This window comes from Nomascus leucogenys, unplaced genomic scaffold (genome assembly GCF_006542625.1).
Source record: "Nomascus leucogenys isolate Asia unplaced genomic scaffold, Asia_NLE_v1 Super-Scaffold_361, whole genome shotgun sequence".
In the NCBI taxonomy this organism is placed as follows: Eukaryota; Metazoa; Chordata; class Mammalia; order Primates; family Hylobatidae; genus Nomascus; species Nomascus leucogenys.
The window spans coordinates 1454912-1474610 of NW_022095772.1; the positions used below are offsets into that span (position 1 = coordinate 1454912).

The 19699-nt window shown below is 46.6% G+C and overlaps 3 protein-coding genes across 6 annotated transcripts; 2 read left to right on the forward strand and 1 right to left on the reverse strand.

Moving 5' to 3' along the window:
- The first annotated feature begins 757 nt into the window (after window positions 1-757).
- Window positions 758-4488, forward strand: PIP4P1 (phosphatidylinositol-4,5-bisphosphate 4-phosphatase 1). Of its 2 annotated transcripts, none has more exons than XM_003280893.4 (7): window positions 758-1206; window positions 1525-1715; window positions 2072-2178; window positions 2621-2726; window positions 2914-2966; window positions 3058-3148; window positions 3642-4488. In XM_003280893.4, exons 1-7 carry the CDS (start codon window positions 1044-1046, stop codon window positions 3783-3785), a joined length of 855 nt encoding a protein of 284 aa, XP_003280941.1. In that variant the 5' UTR covers window positions 758-1043; the 3' UTR covers window positions 3786-4488. The 2 variants fall into 2 exon arrangements, with proteins under 2 accessions (XP_003280941.1, XP_003280940.1); XM_003280892.4 differs by having other exon boundaries at window positions 760-1185.
- Window positions 4489-4577: 89 nt separating this feature from the next.
- On the reverse strand, window positions 4578-7143 carry APEX1 (apurinic/apyrimidinic endodeoxyribonuclease 1). 2 transcript variants are annotated; one of them, XM_003280889.4, is made up of 5 exons: window positions 6996-7143; window positions 6631-6756; window positions 6233-6420; window positions 5493-5685; window positions 4578-5361 (listed from the first exon to the last, which is right to left on the reverse strand). In XM_003280889.4, the coding sequence occupies exons 2-5, from the start codon at window positions 6686-6688 to the stop codon at window positions 4844-4846; spliced, it is 957 nt and encodes a 318-aa protein (XP_003280937.1). In that variant the 5' UTR covers window positions 6689-6756; window positions 6996-7143; the 3' UTR covers window positions 4578-4843. The 2 variants fall into 2 exon arrangements, with proteins under 2 accessions (XP_003280937.1, XP_030664216.1); XM_030808356.1 differs by having other exon boundaries at window positions 7036-7122.
- Window positions 7144-7225: 82 nt separating this feature from the next.
- Window positions 7226-15283, forward strand: OSGEP (O-sialoglycoprotein endopeptidase). Of its 2 annotated transcripts, XM_030808366.1 has the most exons (11): window positions 7226-7765; window positions 9891-10010; window positions 10191-10366; window positions 13069-13164; window positions 13322-13371; window positions 13522-13600; window positions 14166-14231; window positions 14346-14436; window positions 14648-14723; window positions 14818-14916; window positions 15061-15283. In XM_030808366.1, the coding sequence occupies exons 1-11, from the start codon at window positions 7651-7653 to the stop codon at window positions 15098-15100; spliced, it is 1008 nt and encodes a 335-aa protein (XP_030664226.1). In that variant the 5' UTR covers window positions 7226-7650; the 3' UTR covers window positions 15101-15283. The 2 variants fall into 2 exon arrangements, with proteins under 2 accessions (XP_030664226.1, XP_030664227.1); XM_030808367.1 differs by lacking the exon at window positions 9891-10010 and having other exon boundaries at window positions 7259-7765.
- The last annotated feature ends 4416 nt before the right edge of the window (window positions 15284-19699 follow it).

A 19699-nucleotide genomic window follows, 5' to 3' on the forward strand; every position in this document is an offset into this window, starting at 1 on the left:
GGCAGGAGATCAAACTCAGGAGTTTGAGTCCAGCATAGGCAAGACCGCATCTCTATTGAATTTTTTTTTTTTTTTAGTGAAACGATGAAATCTTCTAGTAGTGGAGACACTAATGAAAAGATAATTCAACAGTTTGATCAGCAATGGGGAAAGACGGGGCTCTGTAAAGACAGCTTCCAGGAAAACCCAGTGTTGTGTCCTGTCCCGAAAATGACTCCAGCAACAAAGGCTGGAGTGATAATCTTAACTTTTTAATCCATTTCCTCCTGGTACATCATTACTCTGACTTTTTAAAGGTACTTCTTTGAGTAGAACAGCTAACTTTGTCTACTGTTCCCCACCGTCCATTTGCTCCCCGCTCAGAAGAGCCCAAGCTTCCGCACTCTTTTATTGCACCCGCCCAGCCTCCTTTAAAATGCATAAGCCTCGCCCCCCCATGTTCTGGCGCTAAGTTCGGGCCAATGCAGTTGCGCCGCTGGGATCACAGGACGAAGGAAGGGAAGTCATCAGCCAATAGGAAACCAGCTATAACGCAAAGCCGGAGAAAAGTGTTTTAGTGGTGTCTTTGAACCAATGACGAGCAGAGCAACAGGGGCCGTGCAGCTTCCAGAAACACGTGACCAGTTGAGCAGAAGCAGCCTCGCCCTACCTCCTGGTCTGGAGGTAGCGCGATGGGCGTCGCTCCCAATAGCTTGCAGAACCTCTAGTCACGTGCAGGTTTTGCAAGCCCAGCAGCATCTGGCAGGTCATGTGACAGCTGACGTTTGTGCGACGCTCCCCGATGGAAAAGGAGAGCCGCCTTCACAGGACCAGGAATTGGTTTATCTACGCGAATAATAGCATGACCGGGGCGGGGATAGCCTATCACGTGCTGCTAGACGGAACGGGGCGGGGCAGGCCACTGGTTGCGGAGTGAGCTGGGCGCGCGGCGCGCAGGCGCCCTGGGGACCCGGTAGCGGCGGTGGCGGTGGCGGTGGCTGCGGCGACGGCAGAGGCGAAGGGAGCCGGATCGCCGACCTGAGCGGGAGGCGGCGGTGGTGGCCATGGCGGCAGATGGAGAGCGTTCCCCGCTGCTGTCCGAGCCCATCGACGGTGGCGCCGGCGGCAACGGTTTAGTGGGGCCCGGCGGGAGTGGGGCTGGGCCCGGGGGAGGCCTGACCCCCTCCGCACCACCGTACGGAGCCGGTAAACATGCCCCGCCCCAGGGTAAGCCGGGGCGGGTCCGAGGTGCTCCCCGAGGTACTCTGAAAGCCGGGGAGGGGGCGGGACCGAGGGCGGAGGCGGGTCCCAGTCGCCAGGTGCGGGACTGCTGCACCTGTGACTTGGCGAGGCTTCCTTCCCACCGCAATCGCGACCACAGCCTAGGGACTGATGGGGGTTCTGAGCAACCTGATAGAAGCGCCAATTATGAGAAGCCCTCCGAGCTTGGTCAGAGGGTTGAAGATCAGAAAGACTTCCCTACCATCGTAGAGCATCAGTCGGGGGTGTAAGTGATCCCAGCCCTTCTATTTGCTTCCTCTCCAGCATTTCCCCCGTTTCCCGAGGGGCATCCAGCCGTGTTGCCTGGGGAGGACCCACCCCCCTATTCACCCTTAACTAGCCCGGACAGCGGGAGTGCCCCTATGATCACCTGCCGAGTCTGCCAATCTCTCATCAACGTGGAAGGCAAGATGCATCAGCATGTAGTCAAATGTGGTGTCTGCAATGAAGCCACCGTGAGTTTTACATATCTATGAAATGGGCCCTGTTTCTTGGATCCTCTTTCTGATGTCTTGGTTCTAGACCCTGACCTTCCGGCTGTTAGCCAAGTGCTCTTGATGATACCCAGGTTTCAGTTCCAGGTGTCTCACACAGCCATTTCCCCAGAAGCCACTCACCAAAGCTAATGTTTACTTTCTCTCACTTTCACACCTAGCCTGGTTCCTATTTGCAAATCTCATGATATAGTCTTTCTTTTATTTCTCTTTCCTGGCTAGCACCTTATTTTTCTGATCTCATAAAGTGTTTTTGGAGGGAAGTGGAGGGGATTGGGATTAGAGGTTTGCTTGCTGATGATCCTATTATTCTCTAGCCAATCAAGAATGCACCCCCAGGGAAAAAATATGTTCGATGCCCCTGTAACTGTCTCCTTATCTGCAAAGTGACATCCCAACGGATTGCATGCCCTCGGCCCTACTGGTAAGAGGCATAAAGTGGGGAAGGGCCTAAGTGGGGAACTGGAAAGTCAAAAAAGGATGAGCGTATATTGAGAATGTAAAGGTGAGAGAGCCTAGTGTTTATTTAGGAGAAAAGGCTTTGAATGTGCCTCAGGAATGTTATAGCTGTCTTTCTCATTTCTCATTAAAAATACTGGGATGAAATGATGTCATTTCGGAGAATAGAGAGCCTTGGGGACTGGGTGTGTTATCCTGAGGGCAGAAGGGAATTGGGGACCTGAAGTTTAAACAGTGCTCTTTCTTTCTCAAGGATTCTTGAGGGTATACTGTTGGGGGACAGAGTATCTTAAGTGTACAGAGAAGTTGAGTGACTTAATAGGCAGGGAGTGGGGGATGTGAAACGGACTGTGTGAAGATTTTTAGGATTAAAAATTTTTCAAACACAGTCTTTTTCTTTTGTATAGCAAAAGAATCATCAACCTGGGGCCTGTGCATCCCGGACCTCTGAGTCCAGAACCCCAACCCATGGGTGTCAGGGTTATCTGTGGACATTGCAAGAATACTTTTCTGGTGAGGAAGGGGTATTGGGAAGGGGAGGGGAAAGGACACTAGGAGTCATTTTGAGTATATTTCTTGGAGTAATGGTAATGACCCCTGAAAGGTCTGTCCTATGGGAACATGTTCTGCATCCCCACCCCAAGGTTCTCATTGAGGAGGACCCTGCTTGTGCTATTATTTTCGTTTTCTTTCTCCATAGTGGACAGAGTTCACAGACCGCACCTTGGCACGTTGTCCTCACTGCAGGAAAGTGTAAGTGATTAGGGACTGAGCTGGTTATTGATGTATGGAGTAAAAACTACAAGGCCGTAGAAAGCATCCATTTCTATTTGCCTCCCCACAGGTCATCTATTGGGCGCAGATACCCCCGTAAGAGATGTATCTGCTGCTTCTTGCTTGGCTTGCTTTTGGCAGTCACTGCCACTGGCCTTGCCGTGAGTACCCTTGCCCCAACCTCTTTCATTCTGCAGCCTCATCTCCATAGGCTAAGATTTGGGAAATTGCTACCCTAAAAAAAAGTGGAAGAAACTTGGGGGAGTAGTTTGTTTTAAGATATGGATGAGCTAAAGTGCAAGGTGGCTGATCAAACAGACTTATTACTACTAAAAGAGTGAAAAACAGCCTTCCTTTCTCTGTAGGATGAGGATAGGACAGTGAAATTCTTAATTTAAGAGTTGCTATTTGCAAACCTGGCTCAGTTGTCAGATGTTAAGAAAGACTGAGATACAGTGTGGGATGGGATGAGTATGTTACGCCTAAGGGAAGGGAGCTGAACAGCTCTGCTTTTAAGAAGGTCCCTGAGGGTGGCTACATGTGGATAAGGAACAAGGACTGAAGCGTGAGTTATTACTGTTCTTAGAACTAATAGGAGGTAGTGGAGACTAACGTTAACCCCATCTTTCTTTTCTTCTCCCTCATCTTCATCAGTTTGGCACATGGAAGCATGCACGGCGATATGGAGGCATCTATGCAGCCTGGGCATTTGTCATCCTGTTGGCTGTGCTGTGTTTGGGCCGGGCCCTTTATTGGGCCTGTATGAAGGTCAGCCACCCTGTCCAGAACTTCTCCTGAGCCTGATGACCCACAGACTGTGCCTGGCCCCTCCCTGGTGGGGACAGTGACACTACAAAGGGAGCTGGGGTAGTTAAAGGCTCCCGGGGCTTCTATAAGGAAGCCAAGCAGCTGCCTTCCTTTTCCCTGGGGAGAGGTAGGAAGGAACCAGGCCCTCACTTAGGTTTGGAGGGGCAGGTAAGAGCACTGCTGACCATCTGCTTTCCTCCAAGGGTTGCTGTGTCTAGGGTGAAGTAGGCAAAACGTTGCCCTTAAAACTGGGCCCTAAAGACGGTTCCAGCCTTGTCCTTCCTGTGTGCTCCCTGAGAGCCATTCCTGTCCCTTACACATTCCAGGGCAGGGTGGGGGTGGGTAGCCCTGGGGGTTCCCCTCCCTCTTGTGCACCATTGGGACTTTGCTGCTGCTATTGCACTTCACCAGAGGTTGGCTCTGGCCTCAGTACCCTCAGTCTCCTCTCCCCACATTGTGTCCTGTGGGGGTGGGGTCAGCCGCTGCTCTGTACAGAACCACAGGAACTGATATGTATATAACTATTTAATGTGGGATATGTTCCCCTATTCCTCTATTTCCCTTAATTCCTCCTTCCGACCTTTTTTACCCCCCCAGTTGCAGTATTTAACTGGGCTGGGTAGGGTTGCTCAGTCTTTGGGGGAGGTTAGGGACTTATCCTGTGCTTGTAAATAAATAAGGTCATGACTCTACACTTTTTCAGTTGTTAACTTGTGTGCATGAAAATAGGAGGAGGAAGGGAATGTGTAGCCCCACGAAGGGGTAAGACACAAAGACAGCAAGGCTGAAACTATGGCTCTTTATTTTCATGTGGATAATTCAAACAAAGTCATTAGTAGTCTTTGTTCAATTTTTTTTTAAAAACAAAAAACCCTCAAATAAAAAATCTTGGGCTTAAAAGAACTCTAAGTCTGTCACAGGAGCCTGGTTGGAGGATTCCTATTTTTATAGATGAGAAATAGAATGCAGATTTCTCTGAAGAGTGTTTAAAGAAGGAATGGTAGTTGAGGGGGCTTATTTCTCAGGCTCAAAGTGATTTAGGGGTGGTGTCACAGTGCTAGGTATAGGGTGATAGGACAGTGATCACTGCCGAGGGCCTTGGAACGGATCTTGCTGTCACACAATGCAGGTAACAGAGAGTGGGACAACAAAAAGTAATCAAGGCGCCAACCAACATTCTTGGATCGAGCATTCATCATGTAAGTCCAAAAGGTGTAGGCATAGGGTGTGTTGGGGTAGAGGTGCCTAAAGCTGTCAGCCAGTGGCACAGCCTGCAGTAATTCCCCAAAGCCTTGGCGCTCTTGTGGCGTGAAGCCAGCATTCTTTTTGTTTCCCTTGGGGTTGCGAAGGTCAATTTCTTCATGTGCCACATTGAGGTCTCCACACAGCACAAGGGGCTTTCGGGAAGCCAAGCCCTTCAGGAACTTGCGAAGGGCTTCATCCCAGCGCTGCCGGTACTCCAGTCGTACCAGACCTCGGCCTGCATTAGGTACATATGCTGTTACCAGCACAAACGAGTCAAATTCAGCCACAATCACCCGGCCTTCCTGATCATGTTCCTCCTCGCCTACAGAAATGAAACAGAATTAGCAATAAAAAACTGTAAGAAAAGGGAAAGCAATCAAGAGGTGGGGCAGAGATGGAGAATTAGCAATTGGTTTTGAAGAGTTCAGGCATTAGGCATCAATAGGGTCTCACCTATGCCGTAAGAAACTTTGAGTGGGCACTGGCGGGAAAGCAGGCCCACGCCACTGTACCCTTCCTTGTCCGAAGGAGCTGACCAGTATTGATGAGAGAGTCCAGGCAGCTCCTGAAGTTCAGCTGGTAGTTTGTTCTCTGAACATTTGGTCTCTTGAAGGCACAGTATATCTGGGGCTTCTTCCTTTACCCACTGTAAGTGAAAAGAAAGGTGGAAAATGTATTAACAATTCAGCAGAACATTTATTGAATAATCTATATGCTAAGTCATAGATAATGCACAGGTTAAACAGTCTCTTGGCCTAAGGAGTTCGAGTCAAGCAGCACAATATTTAAACAATTCTAAGCTAGATAAATGAAAACAAATACAGAGAGATAAGAAAGTCTTACACGCCATACTAAGGAGATGTGTTTTTTCTATAGGCAGTGGATAGCAAGCTAAGATTTTTAAGCTATAGTTAATGGAATGGAGGACATGCTGAAGATAAAATGGAGGAAGTATAGTAAAGAGGTTTTTGCAACATTCTGGGAAGAGGAGAGAACATTAAAAAAGAAAATGGCAATGGAAGTGAAGGAACAGACATTTAAGAAATACAACTGGCAAGACTGGGGAAGCCCCACAGAAAACTGCGGGCAGGAGAAAAATAAAACAGCCTGAAGGCTAAACGGAGAAAAGGGGTGACTAAACCCTAAGACCATTCAATACTAAAGAATGTCTCTTCCCCTCAAATTCCACTTACATCTAATCCTTTCTTCTTAATCCAGGCTCGAAGCCCATCCACATTCCAAGAGCAGATCTTGAGTGTGGCAGTTTTGCCACTGGGTGAGGTTTTCTGATCTGGGGGGTCCTCATACAGGGCTGGGCCCTCTCCTGCTGCCTCTTTGTCATTTTTCTTTGCGGCCGTCTTACTCTTCTTGGTCTCTGGCTCTATAAAATGAGTAACACATACTGACAAAAAGCTGGTGGTTTCCAACTGCGATCCGGCGTTAACTATAGACCCAACGAAAGCCTACGGTTACTGCGACTTCTTCACAAACCCCTGCAGAAATGAGTCGGCCCGTACTTACCGTACATCAAGGGAATTACAAATACCCCCGCCGCAGCTTCTAGAAAGAAGGGCTCATTTCAATCTCTTACCTGTCTTGAGCTCATCCCCGTCTTCTGCCACCGCTCCCTTTTTCCCACGCTTCGGCATTCCCGGAACGAACGCCCTTCGGCAGCTGTACCGCGTCACCCACCGAAGCAATATTTTTACCGCGTTGCCTACAGACGCAAAGAAATCATGAAACCAGCTAAGGCTGGGGAGAAGACTCCTCCCAAAAGCGTCCCCGCACCAGGTCCCGCCTTTCAAACCATGTTATCTCTAAATCCTTTCCCCGCCTCCGTGCATCATAGGCCCTTCAGCCCCTCACCCACGAAACTAGATCATTTCATAATGCCTTGTACACTACTCGCGAGATCTGCCCTCCAGCCAACTGAGGATCTTAATTAAGGGTCCTAACTCAAGCTTGCCGTTCAAACTGCCAGCGAAGCCCCTCTTACGAGCAAAAGAGCAACCCCGTATCTACACCGGTCCGATGGCAGCCTAGCTCCTCCTAACCCGAACACAAAGAAGGGTGCACGCTGAGCAACCACGTGGGTAGCGGACCTGGTCACGTGATCACAGGCACGCTTCACGTGACCGAAGAATGCGCGTGATTGGTCTGTCTGACACCACGTGACGGAGACGCTTAGCCTCGCCTCTCTCCTCTAATTCTCTAGGAGACTTAGGGCCCCAACCCTCCCGCGGGCTGTTTATCGTTGTGCCAGATGCACAGCACATTGTGTCACACTGACTTCAGATTCTAACCCTGTGCAAGAGGGAGAAAAACAGTGGAGAAGGCTGGGCTGGACCACGGGAAAGAGATAGGAAAACGGATAGGAATGTAAGGCACAGAGTCGGCTCGGCGTCCCTGGCAGTTAGGAAGACAGGTCCCTGGAGGGGCCTTGGCGGGTCTCCGCTCGCGGGAGTTCTGCGGTGTCTCTCCCGGTGCTATCTGCAGGCTGGCCAGCTTCCTCTGCGCTCCGGAAAGCTGCGGCCCAGCGCGGACTAGTGAGGACCTCCACAGCTCCTGACATTGCTAGGAGTCCTGTCGGCGTTTTCTCCCAGGCTCCGCCATGCCGGCGGTGCTGGGTTTTGAAGGCAGCGCCAATAAGATTGGCGTGGGTGTGGTGCGGGATGGCAAGGTGCTGGCGAACCCGCGGCGGACTTATGTCACGCCTCCGGGCACAGGTGGGTGAGTAGGGGACTTAAGAGTTTTCCGCGCACTTCCCCGCACAGAATCAGCCTTCCGTCTTCCTAAATACTAGTGAGGTGCAGCTTTTGATCCGAGTCTCATTGAAATTATGTGACATTAACGTCACAAGGCTGATGACTATAAGAGTTACAAGCACTTGGACGTGGATCTGATGAGTTCATTTACCTTTTACTGAGCGCGTTTTATGTGCTAAGTATTCGGAAATAGATGTTATACTGCTGTGGAGTCAGACATATAAATAGATGTTTATACTACAGCATGATAAACAGTATAATAGAGGTGGACTCGAAATATTCTGTTTAAAAAACGCTTAGCAGGAGTATAGATTCCAGTTGCTCTGAATATACACTCTCTTTTTAAAAAAAAATTATTTTTTGAAGTATTGTAGGATGAGTAGAGAGATGAGAGTGGAAAGACTCCTGGCTTACATGTCAGACAGAACTGGCTGGCTTTGCTATGTTCATATTAAATATTTTTGTTTTGGATATTTGGTCTTTATTTTTTATTTTAATTTTTTATTTATTTATTTTTTTTTTGAGATAGAGTCTTGCTCTGTCGCCCAGGCTGGAATGCAATGGCACGATCTCGGCTCACTGCAATCTCTGCCTTCCAGGTTCAAGCGATTCTTCTACCCCAGCCTCCCAAGTAGCTAGGACTATAGGTGTGTGCCACCACACCCAGCTAATTTTTGTATTTTTAGTAGAGTCAGGGTTTCACCAGGCCAAGCTGGTCTCGAACTCCTGACCTCAGATGATCCGCCCACCCCAGCCTCCCAAAGTGTGGAAATTACAGGCATGAGCCACCGCCCGGGCCTGGTCTTTGTTTTTAAAATGGGAATAATACCTGTATCATTAGGTCTTGAAGATTAGATGAAAGTACCAAACACGGGTGGGCATAGTGGCTCACTCCTGTAATCCCAGCACTTTGGGAGGCCAAGGCGGGCAGATTACCTGAAGTCGGGGTTCGAGACCAGCCTGACCAACACGGAGAAACCCTGTCTCCACTAAAAAATACAAAAAATTAACCGGGCATGGTGGCGCATGCCTGTAAACCCAGCTACTCGGGAGGCTGAGGCAGGAGAATTGCTTGAACCAGGGAGACAGAGGTTGCGGTGAGCCGAGATGGTGCCATTGCACGCCAGCCTGGGCATCAAGAGTGAAACTCTGTCTCAAAAAAAAAAAAAAGTACAAAACACAACTTTTAATTGATATTTTAAATAAGCTATTATATCTTGCCTACTTTCCCCTCAAACACATGCATACATAGGAGAGGGCAACTGACTTGCATGTATCTGAAAAGCCTCCCTGAACAGGTGGTGATGTGACAGATTACTCATTTGAAATATATATGTATGTTTAGCATTCACTCTTCTAGGCACTTGGGCACTGGGAATACAAAAATAAATAACATACTCAATGCTTTGAGATCCTCATGATTAAGCTGAGCAAACCATAGAAAATTATAATGCTATAATTGTTATGTTAAATAAATGACATCATCATCTATAGAGTTCTGTAGGGTCACAGAGAAAGAAGATCACCAAAGGCCGGGCACGGTGGCTCAGGCCTGTAATCCCAGCACTTTGGGAGGCCGAGGCAGACGGATCACGAGGTCAGGAGTTCGAGACCAGCCTGGCCAATATGGTGAAACCCCGTCTCTACTAAAAATACAAAAGTTAGCTGGGCGTGATGGTGTCGCCTCTAGTCCTAGCTACTCAGGAGGCTGAGGCAGAAGAATCGCCTGAACTCAGGAGGCGGAGGTTGCAGTGAGCCGAGATCGTGCCACTGCACTCCAGCCTGGGTGACAGAGCTGAGACTGTCTCAAAAGAAAAAAAAAAAAAGATCACCAAAGGATATGAGGTAGATACCACTTGCATTGAGACCTGAAGGCTAAGTAGGGTAAGAAGAAGAGCATTTCTGAAAGTTGAACAGCCTATATAGAAGCCGGAAAGAGTAGATCTGAAAACATGGAAGATAGGATGCTTGGGGAAAGTGAAAGGACTCTTACTACATCACTAAGACTCCTGTTGCTTTCTTTAACTTCCTACCTACCTTTGCTACAGAAAATCCCTGTGATCTCTGACCTATGTTCATTTTCTAGGATTCCTTCCAGGTGATACAGCCAGGCATCACCGAGCTGTTATCCTAGACCTGCTGCAGGAGGCACTAACAGAGTCTGGATTAACCTCCCAGGATATCGATTGCATTGCATACACCAAGGGTATGGCTGGGAGAGTGGTCAACGATGGAGGAATATACCTGCAACCTGGCTAGGTCAAAATAGCCAACACCTTACCTGTGCCACCATCACTACCCCTACCCCACCTCACATCCCTTACTTCCCCCATCTATTGTTTTTTTCCAATCTCTAGGATTATAACTTCCATTTCTATCTCCCTAGGCCCTGGCATGGGTGCCCCACTGGTTGCTGTGGCTGTTGTGGCCCGTACTGTGGCCCAACTGTGGAATAAGCCATTGGTGGGTGTGAACCACTGTATAGGCCACATTGAGATGGGCCGCCTCATCACTGGAGCCACCAGCCCAACCGTGTTGTATGTGAGTGGAGGAAATACGCAGGTATTTAGAGTGCTCTACCCACTCCATCTCAATTTCTGAGGCACTGAACCAGTATCTTCTTTGTTCTACCTGAGTCATGAGAATGTCAGGAACAAAGATGGACTCATCCGAACCTAAAATACTGTAGACCAGAAAACCCCCAACAGAGTTTGTAACATTGCAAATTTTGGCAGCATGATCAGAACATTAGATGGTTTATCATTATCAGACTTTATATCTGATTATAAAGATTAGGAATTTCTACTTCAGGAAAGGAATGAATGGGATTGAAAAGGATTGAAATCTTCAAAATAATGAATATCTGAAAGATCTTGGCATTATTTCGAAGCTTATTTTTTCTGTAAATCTTAGCAATTGAAACTAATGGTTGCTGGGTACGGCAACTCATGCCTGTAATTCCAGCACTTTGGGAGGTCGAGGCCGGTGGATCATCTGAGGTCAGGAGTTTGAGCCCAGCCTGGCCAACATGGCAAAACCCCATCTGTACTAAAAATAACAAAAATTGATTTGGTGTGGTGGCAGGTGCCCATAATCCTAGCAACTCCGGAGGCTGGGCAGGAGAATCATTTGAACCCAGGAGGCGGAGGTTGCGGTGCACTGAGATCACACCATTGCACTCCAACCTGGGCAACAAGAGCAAAACTCTGTCTCAAAAAAACAAACAAACAACAAAAAAAAACAAAGGCCACTACCTGATTTATTATTTTAGGGCAACTACATGTTTTGTTTTTATATTACTGGGAATGATTATGTAGACTTTGTTATTCTAAGAGTTTAGAAATATAAATAACTTTAAAAAATACTTTGTAAATTATAGAAGGTATTTTATTTTATTTTATCTTATTTATTTATTTATTTGAGACGGAGTTTCGCTCTTATTGTCCAGGTTGGAGTGCGATGGTGCAACCTTGGCTCATTGCAACCTCTGCCTCACGGGTTCAAACTATTCTTCTCTACTCCCGAGTAGCTGGGATTACAGGCACCCGCCACCATACCTGGCGAATTTTTTGGGGTTTTAGTAGAGACGGGGTTTCACCCCGTTGGTCAGGCTGGTCCTGAACTCCTGACCTCAGGTGATCCACCTGCCTTGGCCTCCCTGAGTGCTGGGATTACAGGTGTGAGCCACCGTGCCTGGCCAGAAGGTATTTTAAATTTATAGGTGAAGCTAAAGTTGTTTGGGTTACCTTATATGACCTTTTTAAGGTTGGGATTGGATTCCTTTCCAACAGAACACTTGATTATTATTAGAAATAGTTTAGCATTGTCCCCAGCTCATGAAAGGGCTGTGTCGAGAAGATGAGGCACATGTTTCCCATGAAAACGATGCAAAAACTTCAGCAGGTAGAGGGCAAGTAGTTGAGGCCTGAAGGATGACATACAAGGTTAGGGACTTGGGTTGCGGAAAGTATAATGGAGGCCACAAGAGTTGATGAAAAGGAGCAGTGATGGTTTTGTCTTCCTTTTCTCTTTTAATGTTTGCTTAGGTGTAAGAAACAGGGAGGGTAATTAGGTGGAGAGGAGTGGATAGCAGAAGCAGAAAGGCAGGATGTTTCCTTCTCCTTTGTTACTGTCTTTTTGACAGCAGATTAAGATCTGTATCAGAAAGGGAAGAAGTCCCTAACAGCACTGGGAAGGGAAAGGGACTTCTTAAGGTTCGTAGGAAGCCCTCGGTGTTAGAAGTCTGCAGCATATGTGTCAGTAGGTGACAGATATTCTCTGTGCTAAAAGTTGGTCACATATGAAGAATGGCCTTAATACAAAAAAGTAGTTGGGCGTGGTGGTGGGTGCCTGTAATCCCAGCTACTTGGGAGGCTGAGGCAGGAGAATTGCTTGAACCCGGGAGGCAGAGGTTGCAGTGAGCTGAGATCACGCCATTGCACTCCAGCCTGGGTGACAGAGCAAGACTCTGTCTCAAAAAAAAAAAAAAAAAAAAATGGCCTTAAGTGAATTGCCATTGCTGACTTGGCTAGGCCATTAGTCTGACTCCATATGAGATTTTTGAGTTCTTCAACTCTGCTTCTTGGTTCTAAATACCACTGCCCAGCTGGATACCGTGGTTCACACCTATAATCCCAGCACTTTGAGAGGCTGAGGCAGGTAAATTGCTTGAGACCAGGAGTTTGAGACCAGACTGGGCAACATAGTGAGACCCCATCTCTACAAAACTATAAAAATTAGCCACACATGGTAGCCCAGCTACTCAGGAAGCTGAGGTGGGAGGATCCTTTGAGCCTAGGAGGTGGAGGCTACAGTGAGCTGTGATCACACCACTCCACTCCAGCCTGGGAGACAGAGCGAGACCCTGTCTCAAAAAATCAAATACCACTGCCACTGTGTCATAATTTAGAAGGATTCATGTTCTCTGCCTCCAAGCAGAAAAGCCTGTTCCCTACTGTCAAGACTGCATTTAAGGGATATATTAGGAACTTCTAAGCCAGAAAACAAATGTATTTGAAATGACAATTTATTTCTGCCTGAACCTAGACCATCTAGGAATCTGTTCCTGGAATCCTCAGGGTATACAGATTTCTTCTCAGATCAGAGCTGTAAAAACTACCCATTCACCATTCGGGAAACACCTTTCTTCCACTTCTTATTGGAAGCCCTGGTGGTCATGTTGATCCTCTGCTATGTTTTTCTCCCAAAGCCAAACAATCCTCTTTACAGACTTGGGGTTTCATGGACATCTTCATCACCCTTAGGTGATTGCATACTCGGAACATCGTTACCGTATCTTTGGGGAAACCATCGATATTGCAGTGGGTAATTGTCTGGATCGTTTTGCTCGAGTGCTGAAGGTAAGCCAGTGGAGCTGCAGAGAACATAAAATGTGGGTGAATTTTTGGGAAGCCATGGAGGTGGAGGGAGGAAATAGTAAATAAGCTTCTTATGCTTCCTGCATATCTGATTTCATCCTCTTGCATTCCCTCCTTCCTTATTTTTTTCTTCTGCTAGATTTCTAATGACCCAAGTCCAGGATACAACATTGAACAGATGGCAAAGCGGTAAGGGGACATAAGGTGGAAGCAGGCTGGCTGCTGGGGCTTCAGGGATTTCCCCATATATGGTATATATTAACAAAATTTGGGAGGGGCTTTGGAGGATGAGAAGCCAGCTGACTAGGCTTAGTGCCTCATATACTTATTCCCACATAGAGGCAAGAAGCTAGTTGAGCTGCCATACACTGTAAAGGGGATGGATGTCTCATTCTCAGGGATCCTGTCTTTCATTGAGGTGAGTGTGAGAGAGGTGATGAGACAGGGGCACTTTCATGCTTTTTAAATGAAGCGTATCTGTTTTACTTACCATTGTATTTCATATAGCTCAGTATATTCATATAGCACAGTACTGGTCCATATCATGTGCTGGGTAGATTCATTTAGAAGGTATTCATTGACTATCTCTGTGTGCCAGATACCGTTCTAGATAGTGGAGATGCAGCATGGAGCAAAACAAAAATCCCTGCCTACATGGATCTTAGACTCTAAATGGGGGGGCGGGGGAGATAAGAAAGAGGAAAATAATGAAGTGCCAGATGATGATGAGTACAGGTGAAAAATTAAGCAGGATAAGTAAGGGGTGAGAGATGTCAGGACAAGCATTCAAAAAGTAATGATGGCATCTTAAATGAATTTTGCTCATTCTACACATGATGCCAGTGAAGGGAATGTGGTACAGGATGTGCTGGTAACTTGAATTGTGGTGGAACATGGTGACCCTCTGAATGCATTAATTTTTGCTTTCATGTAATCCCAAAGCCATGATTTGTCGATTCTTTTGTTTTTCCCTTTAATTGTAGGATGTAGCCCATCGGATGCTGGCCACAGGCGAGTGTACTCCTGAGGATCTGTGTTTCTCCCTGCAGGTAATGCAGTAAAAAGCTGGGACAGAAAGTTGGGGCTGGAGAAGGTTTTATATTGTAGAGCAGAACTAATCTGGGATGCCCCTCTAATATTTTCTCCTTATCTGTCCCTGACAGGAAACTGTGTTTGCAATGCTGGTAGAGATCACAGAGCGAGCCATGGCACATTGTGGCTCCCAGGAGGCCCTCATTGTGGGAGGAGTGGGGTGTATGTATTATTGAAGTATTCCTCTTTCCTATTCTTAGCACTGTGCGTCTTCCTCCTGATACTCTAAATCATTAAGGGTTTGGAGTAGGCTTCCCAATCCTTGCCCCTAGTCCCCTGCATCATTGTTCTAAGTAAGTGAACATGATGTGTTCTGCTGGACCATGAAGAGATAGCTAAAACCAAGCTAATCCCATTCCCTACCTTTTTGTAGGTAATGTGAGGCTACAGGAGATGATGGCAACAATGTGCCAGGAACGTGGAGCCCTGCTTTTTGCTACAGATGAGAGGTAAAGACACTTTCCCTTTGGTTTCTTTTTTACTTCTCCTGTTATGGTGATTTTCCACCCTTAGATCCCAATTTTCATATCTCTTGTATCCCAGATTCTGTATTGACAATGGAGCCATGATAGCCCAGGCTGGCTGGGAGATGTTTCGGGCTGGACACAGGACCCCACTCAGTGATTCTGGGGTTACACAGAGGTGAGTGATTCACCTCTTGGTGAGGGTAGATTATTGGGATGTAGACAAAACCAGCAGGGAAGAGAGTCCAGGAACATGAGGGCAGAGAAGAATGGAAGATGTTAAGGGCTGGCTCTCCACCATGTTTCTTCTGTTTTTCCACAGGTATCGGACAGACGAAGTAGAGGTGACCTGGAGGGACTGATAAGATTCACAGAATCAGAGTAGATAGTTCCTTAATTGGAACCCAAAGGACCCCATGCCTCAATCTCTATCCTGATGTCATGGGAGTCCTAGCAAAGCTATAGACTCCAAGCAAGGCTTGGGGTCCTTTATGGAACCCCAGGATGACTCAGCAATAAAATATTTTTAGTGTTTTGGTTTTGTATGTTGGTGATTAGATTGTGTTGTTCAGGACCAAAATAGATTTGGTGCTGGATAAATTCTTGTTGGAGCTTGCTGCTGTGGAACCAAGAATGAGGTATCTTTTTTTTTTCAAGAAACGGAATCTTGCTGTGTTTCCCAGGCTGGTCTTGAACTGGGCTCAAGCAGTCTTACTACCTCAGCCTCCTGAGTAAGCATTGCCATTGTGTCTGGCAACAATAGTATTATCATAACTATTATTATAGTATCAGGTCCTGTGCTAACTGCTTTACATTCATCCTCTCATTTAAATTCTTTGAAGCAGGTATGCAAGACTTCTCTTAAAATAGCCTGGAGGCTGTGTGCAGTGGCTCACACCTGTTATCCCAGTGCTTTGGGAGGCCAAGTCAGGAGGATCCCTTGAGCCCAGGAGTTTGAGCCCAGCCTGGGCAAATAGGAAGACACCATCTATTTGAAAAATTTAAAAATTATCTGGGCATGGTGGCGCACATCTGTAGTCCCAGCTCCAAGGGAGGCTGAGGTGGGAAGATAGCTTGAGCCCAGGAGTTTGAGGTTGCAGTGAGCTGTGGTTCAGCCACTGCACTCCAGCCTGAGTGACAGAACAAAACCTTGTCTCTTAAAAACAAACAAACAGCCTGGAGATTGGCCTAATTTGTAACTCTAAAACTGCCTCTACTCCATATACTTTCTCCTACATGCACATCCATTGGCAGGCTTGAGGAATGCCTGCAGATGCACATCCCTCCCTACCACAAACAACAGAACGAATCTCATACCCTTTCTCTTATTGATGTTAATATCAGTCATCACAATTAGTCCTAAACTACTGAGTCATCTCATCTTTTACACTTAATAACATGTATCTCCACTCTGTTTTGTCTCCATCTACCTACCTTTTCCAACTCTGGAAGCTCTTCCACTGTGCCCTCTGGAACCGATGGCCAGTCATTTGTCAAATTCTCTGTATCCTCAATCTCTTCTCTGAATGTTCCCTTCACATTTATGCTCTTCATACTTGGTTTCTTATGAGGACTCTGCTTCTCCTACCACCTCGGTAGTGGTGGCATTTTCCCTTCAACACCCATTGTACCACTGGGCCTAGAGGTGGTGCACGTGTCCTAATACTGTTTCCAGACCATTGTCCCTCATCCCTAGTACCCTTCTGCTTTGAAACAAACTACCACACGAACACCACTTTTGTCATAAATCTTGATGATTTCAATATTCAGGGAGATCATACTAACACCCACTTCAGCCACTTATTTCCCTGGTCATGTTCTAGAGCTGCAGATCCTCCACATCTCAGTTTCAGACATCCCGCTCTCGACTACTACCACCTCCTGTCTTTCCAGTTCATTTTCTTTAGTATGCTAAATCCAACAGTTCATCCCTTCACCAGGACGTACGGTCCATTGATGATACTTCCTTTCTACAGATTTTATCCCCCACATATTTTTATTTCCCTCCTTCAGCTAAATTCCCATAATCCACCTCATTTCCCTTCCCCTCTTTTGCTTTTGTCATATTCAACGTATCACCTACTTTAGACCCATGCAGCTGAAAGGGCTAGTAAAAAATAGCCATGCTGACTGATCTTACTTTAAACTTATGACCATGACACTAAAATGGGTCCTTTATGCCACCCAGAAATATTCCATCTCTCTAGTCCTTTCACTTGCCCTCTTCTCTGGTGACTGTTTCGTCCCTTCTGAGCCCTCAAATCTCTTAACATCTCCTCCTATTCTGACTCTTACCTTAGTTCCTATTTCAGTAAGAAAATAGAAGCAATCGGTATACATTTACAAGCTTCTGCCCCTGAAGCTAACCACCTTCCAGCATCTGTACCCATGTACTCTGCCTTCCTCCTGTTACCATAAACCAGTGGTTCTCAGCCAGAGCTGATTTTGCTTCTCAGAGGACACTGGATTGTCACCGTGGATAGGAGGATATTTTACTGATTAGAAGTCAGGGCTGGATGCAGTGGCTCACGCCTGTAATCCCAGCACTGGGAGACCAAGGCAGGTGGATCACTTGAGGCCAGGAGTTCAAGACCAGCCTGACCAGCATGGTGAAACTCCTCTACTAAAAATGCAAAAAATCAGCTGGCGTGGTGTCGCACGCCTGTAATCCCAACTACTCGGGCATGAGAATCGCTTGAACCCAGGAGGTGAAGGTTGCAGTGAGCCAAGATTGTGCCACTGCATGCCAGCCTGAGTGACAGAGCAAGACTCTCTCTCAAAAAGAGGGATAATTCTCCCTCTTTTCCTGGAGAGTCAATATTTCCTTCTCTCCTGAATCTTGCCATCAGCACACAAATATGCCACTGTTTTCCTCATTGTACAAATAATGCCTGCTTGTCCCCATTTGCCCTTCCAGCTGCTTCCCATTTTTGTGTTCCACTTTACAGCAAAACTTAGACTTGTCTTCAGTTTCTCTCCACCAGTTCCCTATTAAATCTCCACCAAAACTATTCTTATCACGGTCACTAATGACCTGCACATAGCTAAATCCAATGGCGTATTCTTCATCCTCAGAAACTGTCAGCAGCATTTGACACTCCCTCTTTGAAAAGTTTCCTTACTTGGCTTTAGGATGCATTCTGTGGTCTGCCTCCTAGCTTACTGACTGCCCTTTCTTAATCTCCTTTGCTAGTTTCTCATCTCCACAGAGTTTAGTCCTCAGACTGCTCTCTTGACACATACACCTGCAGTGACTTCATCTAGTTGTATACATTAAAATCATTTTGATGAGGGTTACTCCCAGTTATAATTCCAACCTGGACTTCTATCCCAAATACCTAGCTGCCCATTGGCACCTCCACTTGGATGCTTAATAGCCAGAATTATGTGTCTTCAAGATTATTGCAGTAGCTGCTCTTTCTCCTTTCCCCATTGCCAACTTAGAGTCAATTCTTCACATAGCAGCCAGAGTGAATAGTGTTAGCGTGGAAGCCAGATCATGTTACTCTTCTGCTCAAAACCCTCAGTGCTTTCTTACATCAAAAGAAAAACCAGAGTCATTTTAGAGATCTGTGAGGCCCTCTGTGATCCACTGTGCCCTTCGCTGTTTACCACTTTGATCTGCTACTCAGTTCCTTGTTTGCGCTGCTCCAGCAACACGGGCTTTTCTGTTGGCCTTTAAACACCACAGTTGTCCTCTGATGTGGGAAGAGAGTATTGGGTACTTGGTAAATGCAGAGTTCGTTTTCTAGTCCTTTCTGGTTTATATGTCACTGTCTTCCCTTTCCTATTCTCCCTGGAACTTGGAGAACTTGGGACTTCCTGGGGAGCCATGGAGTCCCCACCTTCATCATCACCGAGCCAGTACGCATCTACTGCCCTCCGGCCCTGCTTGGATTGGAACGTTGAGGCTGCTGGAGTAAGGATGCTGCCTGAGAAAAGAGAAGAAAAGAAAGACAAACTTCTGATCCAGCTGAGCAGTTGCTGCTAATTCAGTATAATACCTCTCCTTCCCTAAGAGAATCATTGCTATCCTAGAGAAATGTCATGTGGCTTCTCTCCGCATTGACTAACCACATTCCCTTTTTATTTTCCTTGGTGCCTGCTTCTCTAACCCACTCTACAACTCTGTTTTTCCTAAAATAGGACATGTTTTAGGATTGGTCTCCTTGCAAAGTGTCCATCCCTATGACATCCAAATATGCTGGGTTTACTGGGAAAAGTGGGGGTATAACGTAAAATAATGTTATCTTTTTGCTAAGGATGCCCAAAATTTAACTGGTAAGATGTGTAATGTTATTAGAATTGGGGTAGTGCCAGAAACCCTTCTCTAGAATTGGGCCATAGCCCTTCCTGACCACACTCCAGCTCACCCTGCTATGTTGTATCTTTTGGTCCAAATTTCTCCCACCTGAATTTAGAAAATACCTTTAAAGCTTTCCCCCACCCTAAAAATTTCAGGAGAACTAAAGCTTAAGCAAAATTCATTTCTCTCACATCCTGGTACCCAATTCTATTCAGTCTTAGGTCTTGGTAACTAGATGAGTTCATTTGCCTCCCAGACTGTCTTTGAGAGCCAATTCTGTACCTCCCACACCACATCCTTCTTTTAGGCCCACCTCTTCTCACTCACCTTGAGCTTGGTGCTGAGTAGCCAGGCTTAACCCTCCTGGCATCCTTATGAGGCCTATGCCATAGTTGTAGTCAAAGGCATCACTTTATGGAGAGGAGAGAAAAGGAGATAGAGGAGGAAGAGATGAAGGGGTGGGGGTCTCTTTCCTGGAGACACAGGCATTGCTGGGCAGCTGTTGGGAACAGGGGCTTCACCATGATTATATTTCCTCTGCTTTCTAGTTCCTGACCATTTCTATGCCGATCTTACCCTTCTCTATCTCACATTCACAGTAGAATGCCTATGTAGTACTCCATGGCAGGTACAGGCCCTTTCTGCCAATTTTGCT

Bases quoted from the DNA above. Each gene is read 5' to 3' on its own strand.
- APEX1 (XM_003280889.4), bottom strand. From the start codon at position 6,688: ATGCCGAAGCGTGGGAAAAAGGGAGCGGTGGCAGAAGACGGGGATGAG. The intron at 6,421-6,630 runs GTAAGAGATTGA...CTCATTTTATAG, and splicing joins CGGGGATGAGCTCAAGACAG to AGCCAGAGACCAAGAAGAGT. The intron at 5,362-5,492 runs GTGAGACCCTAT...TCATTTCTGTAG, and splicing joins CAAAGTTTCTTACGGCATAG to GCGAGGAGGAACATGATCAG.
- OSGEP (XM_030808366.1), top strand. From the start codon at position 7,651: ATGCCGGCGGTGCTGGGTTTTGAAGGCAGCGCCAATAAGATTGGCGTG. The intron at 13,372-13,521 runs GTAAGGGGACAT...ATTCCCACATAG, and splicing joins ATTGAACAGATGGCAAAGCG to AGGCAAGAAGCTAGTTGAGC. The intron at 14,232-14,345 runs GTAATGCAGTAA...TGTCCCTGACAG, and splicing joins ATCTGTGTTTCTCCCTGCAG to GAAACTGTGTTTGCAATGCT.
- PIP4P1 (XM_003280893.4), top strand. From the start codon at position 1,044: ATGGCGGCAGATGGAGAGCGTTCCCCGCTGCTGTCCGAGCCCATCGAC. The intron at 1,207-1,524 runs GTAAGCCGGGGC...CTTCCTCTCCAG, and splicing joins TAAACATGCCCCGCCCCAGG to CATTTCCCCCGTTTCCCGAG. The intron at 2,727-2,913 runs GTGAGGAAGGGG...CTTTCTCCATAG, and splicing joins ATTGCAAGAATACTTTTCTG to TGGACAGAGTTCACAGACCG.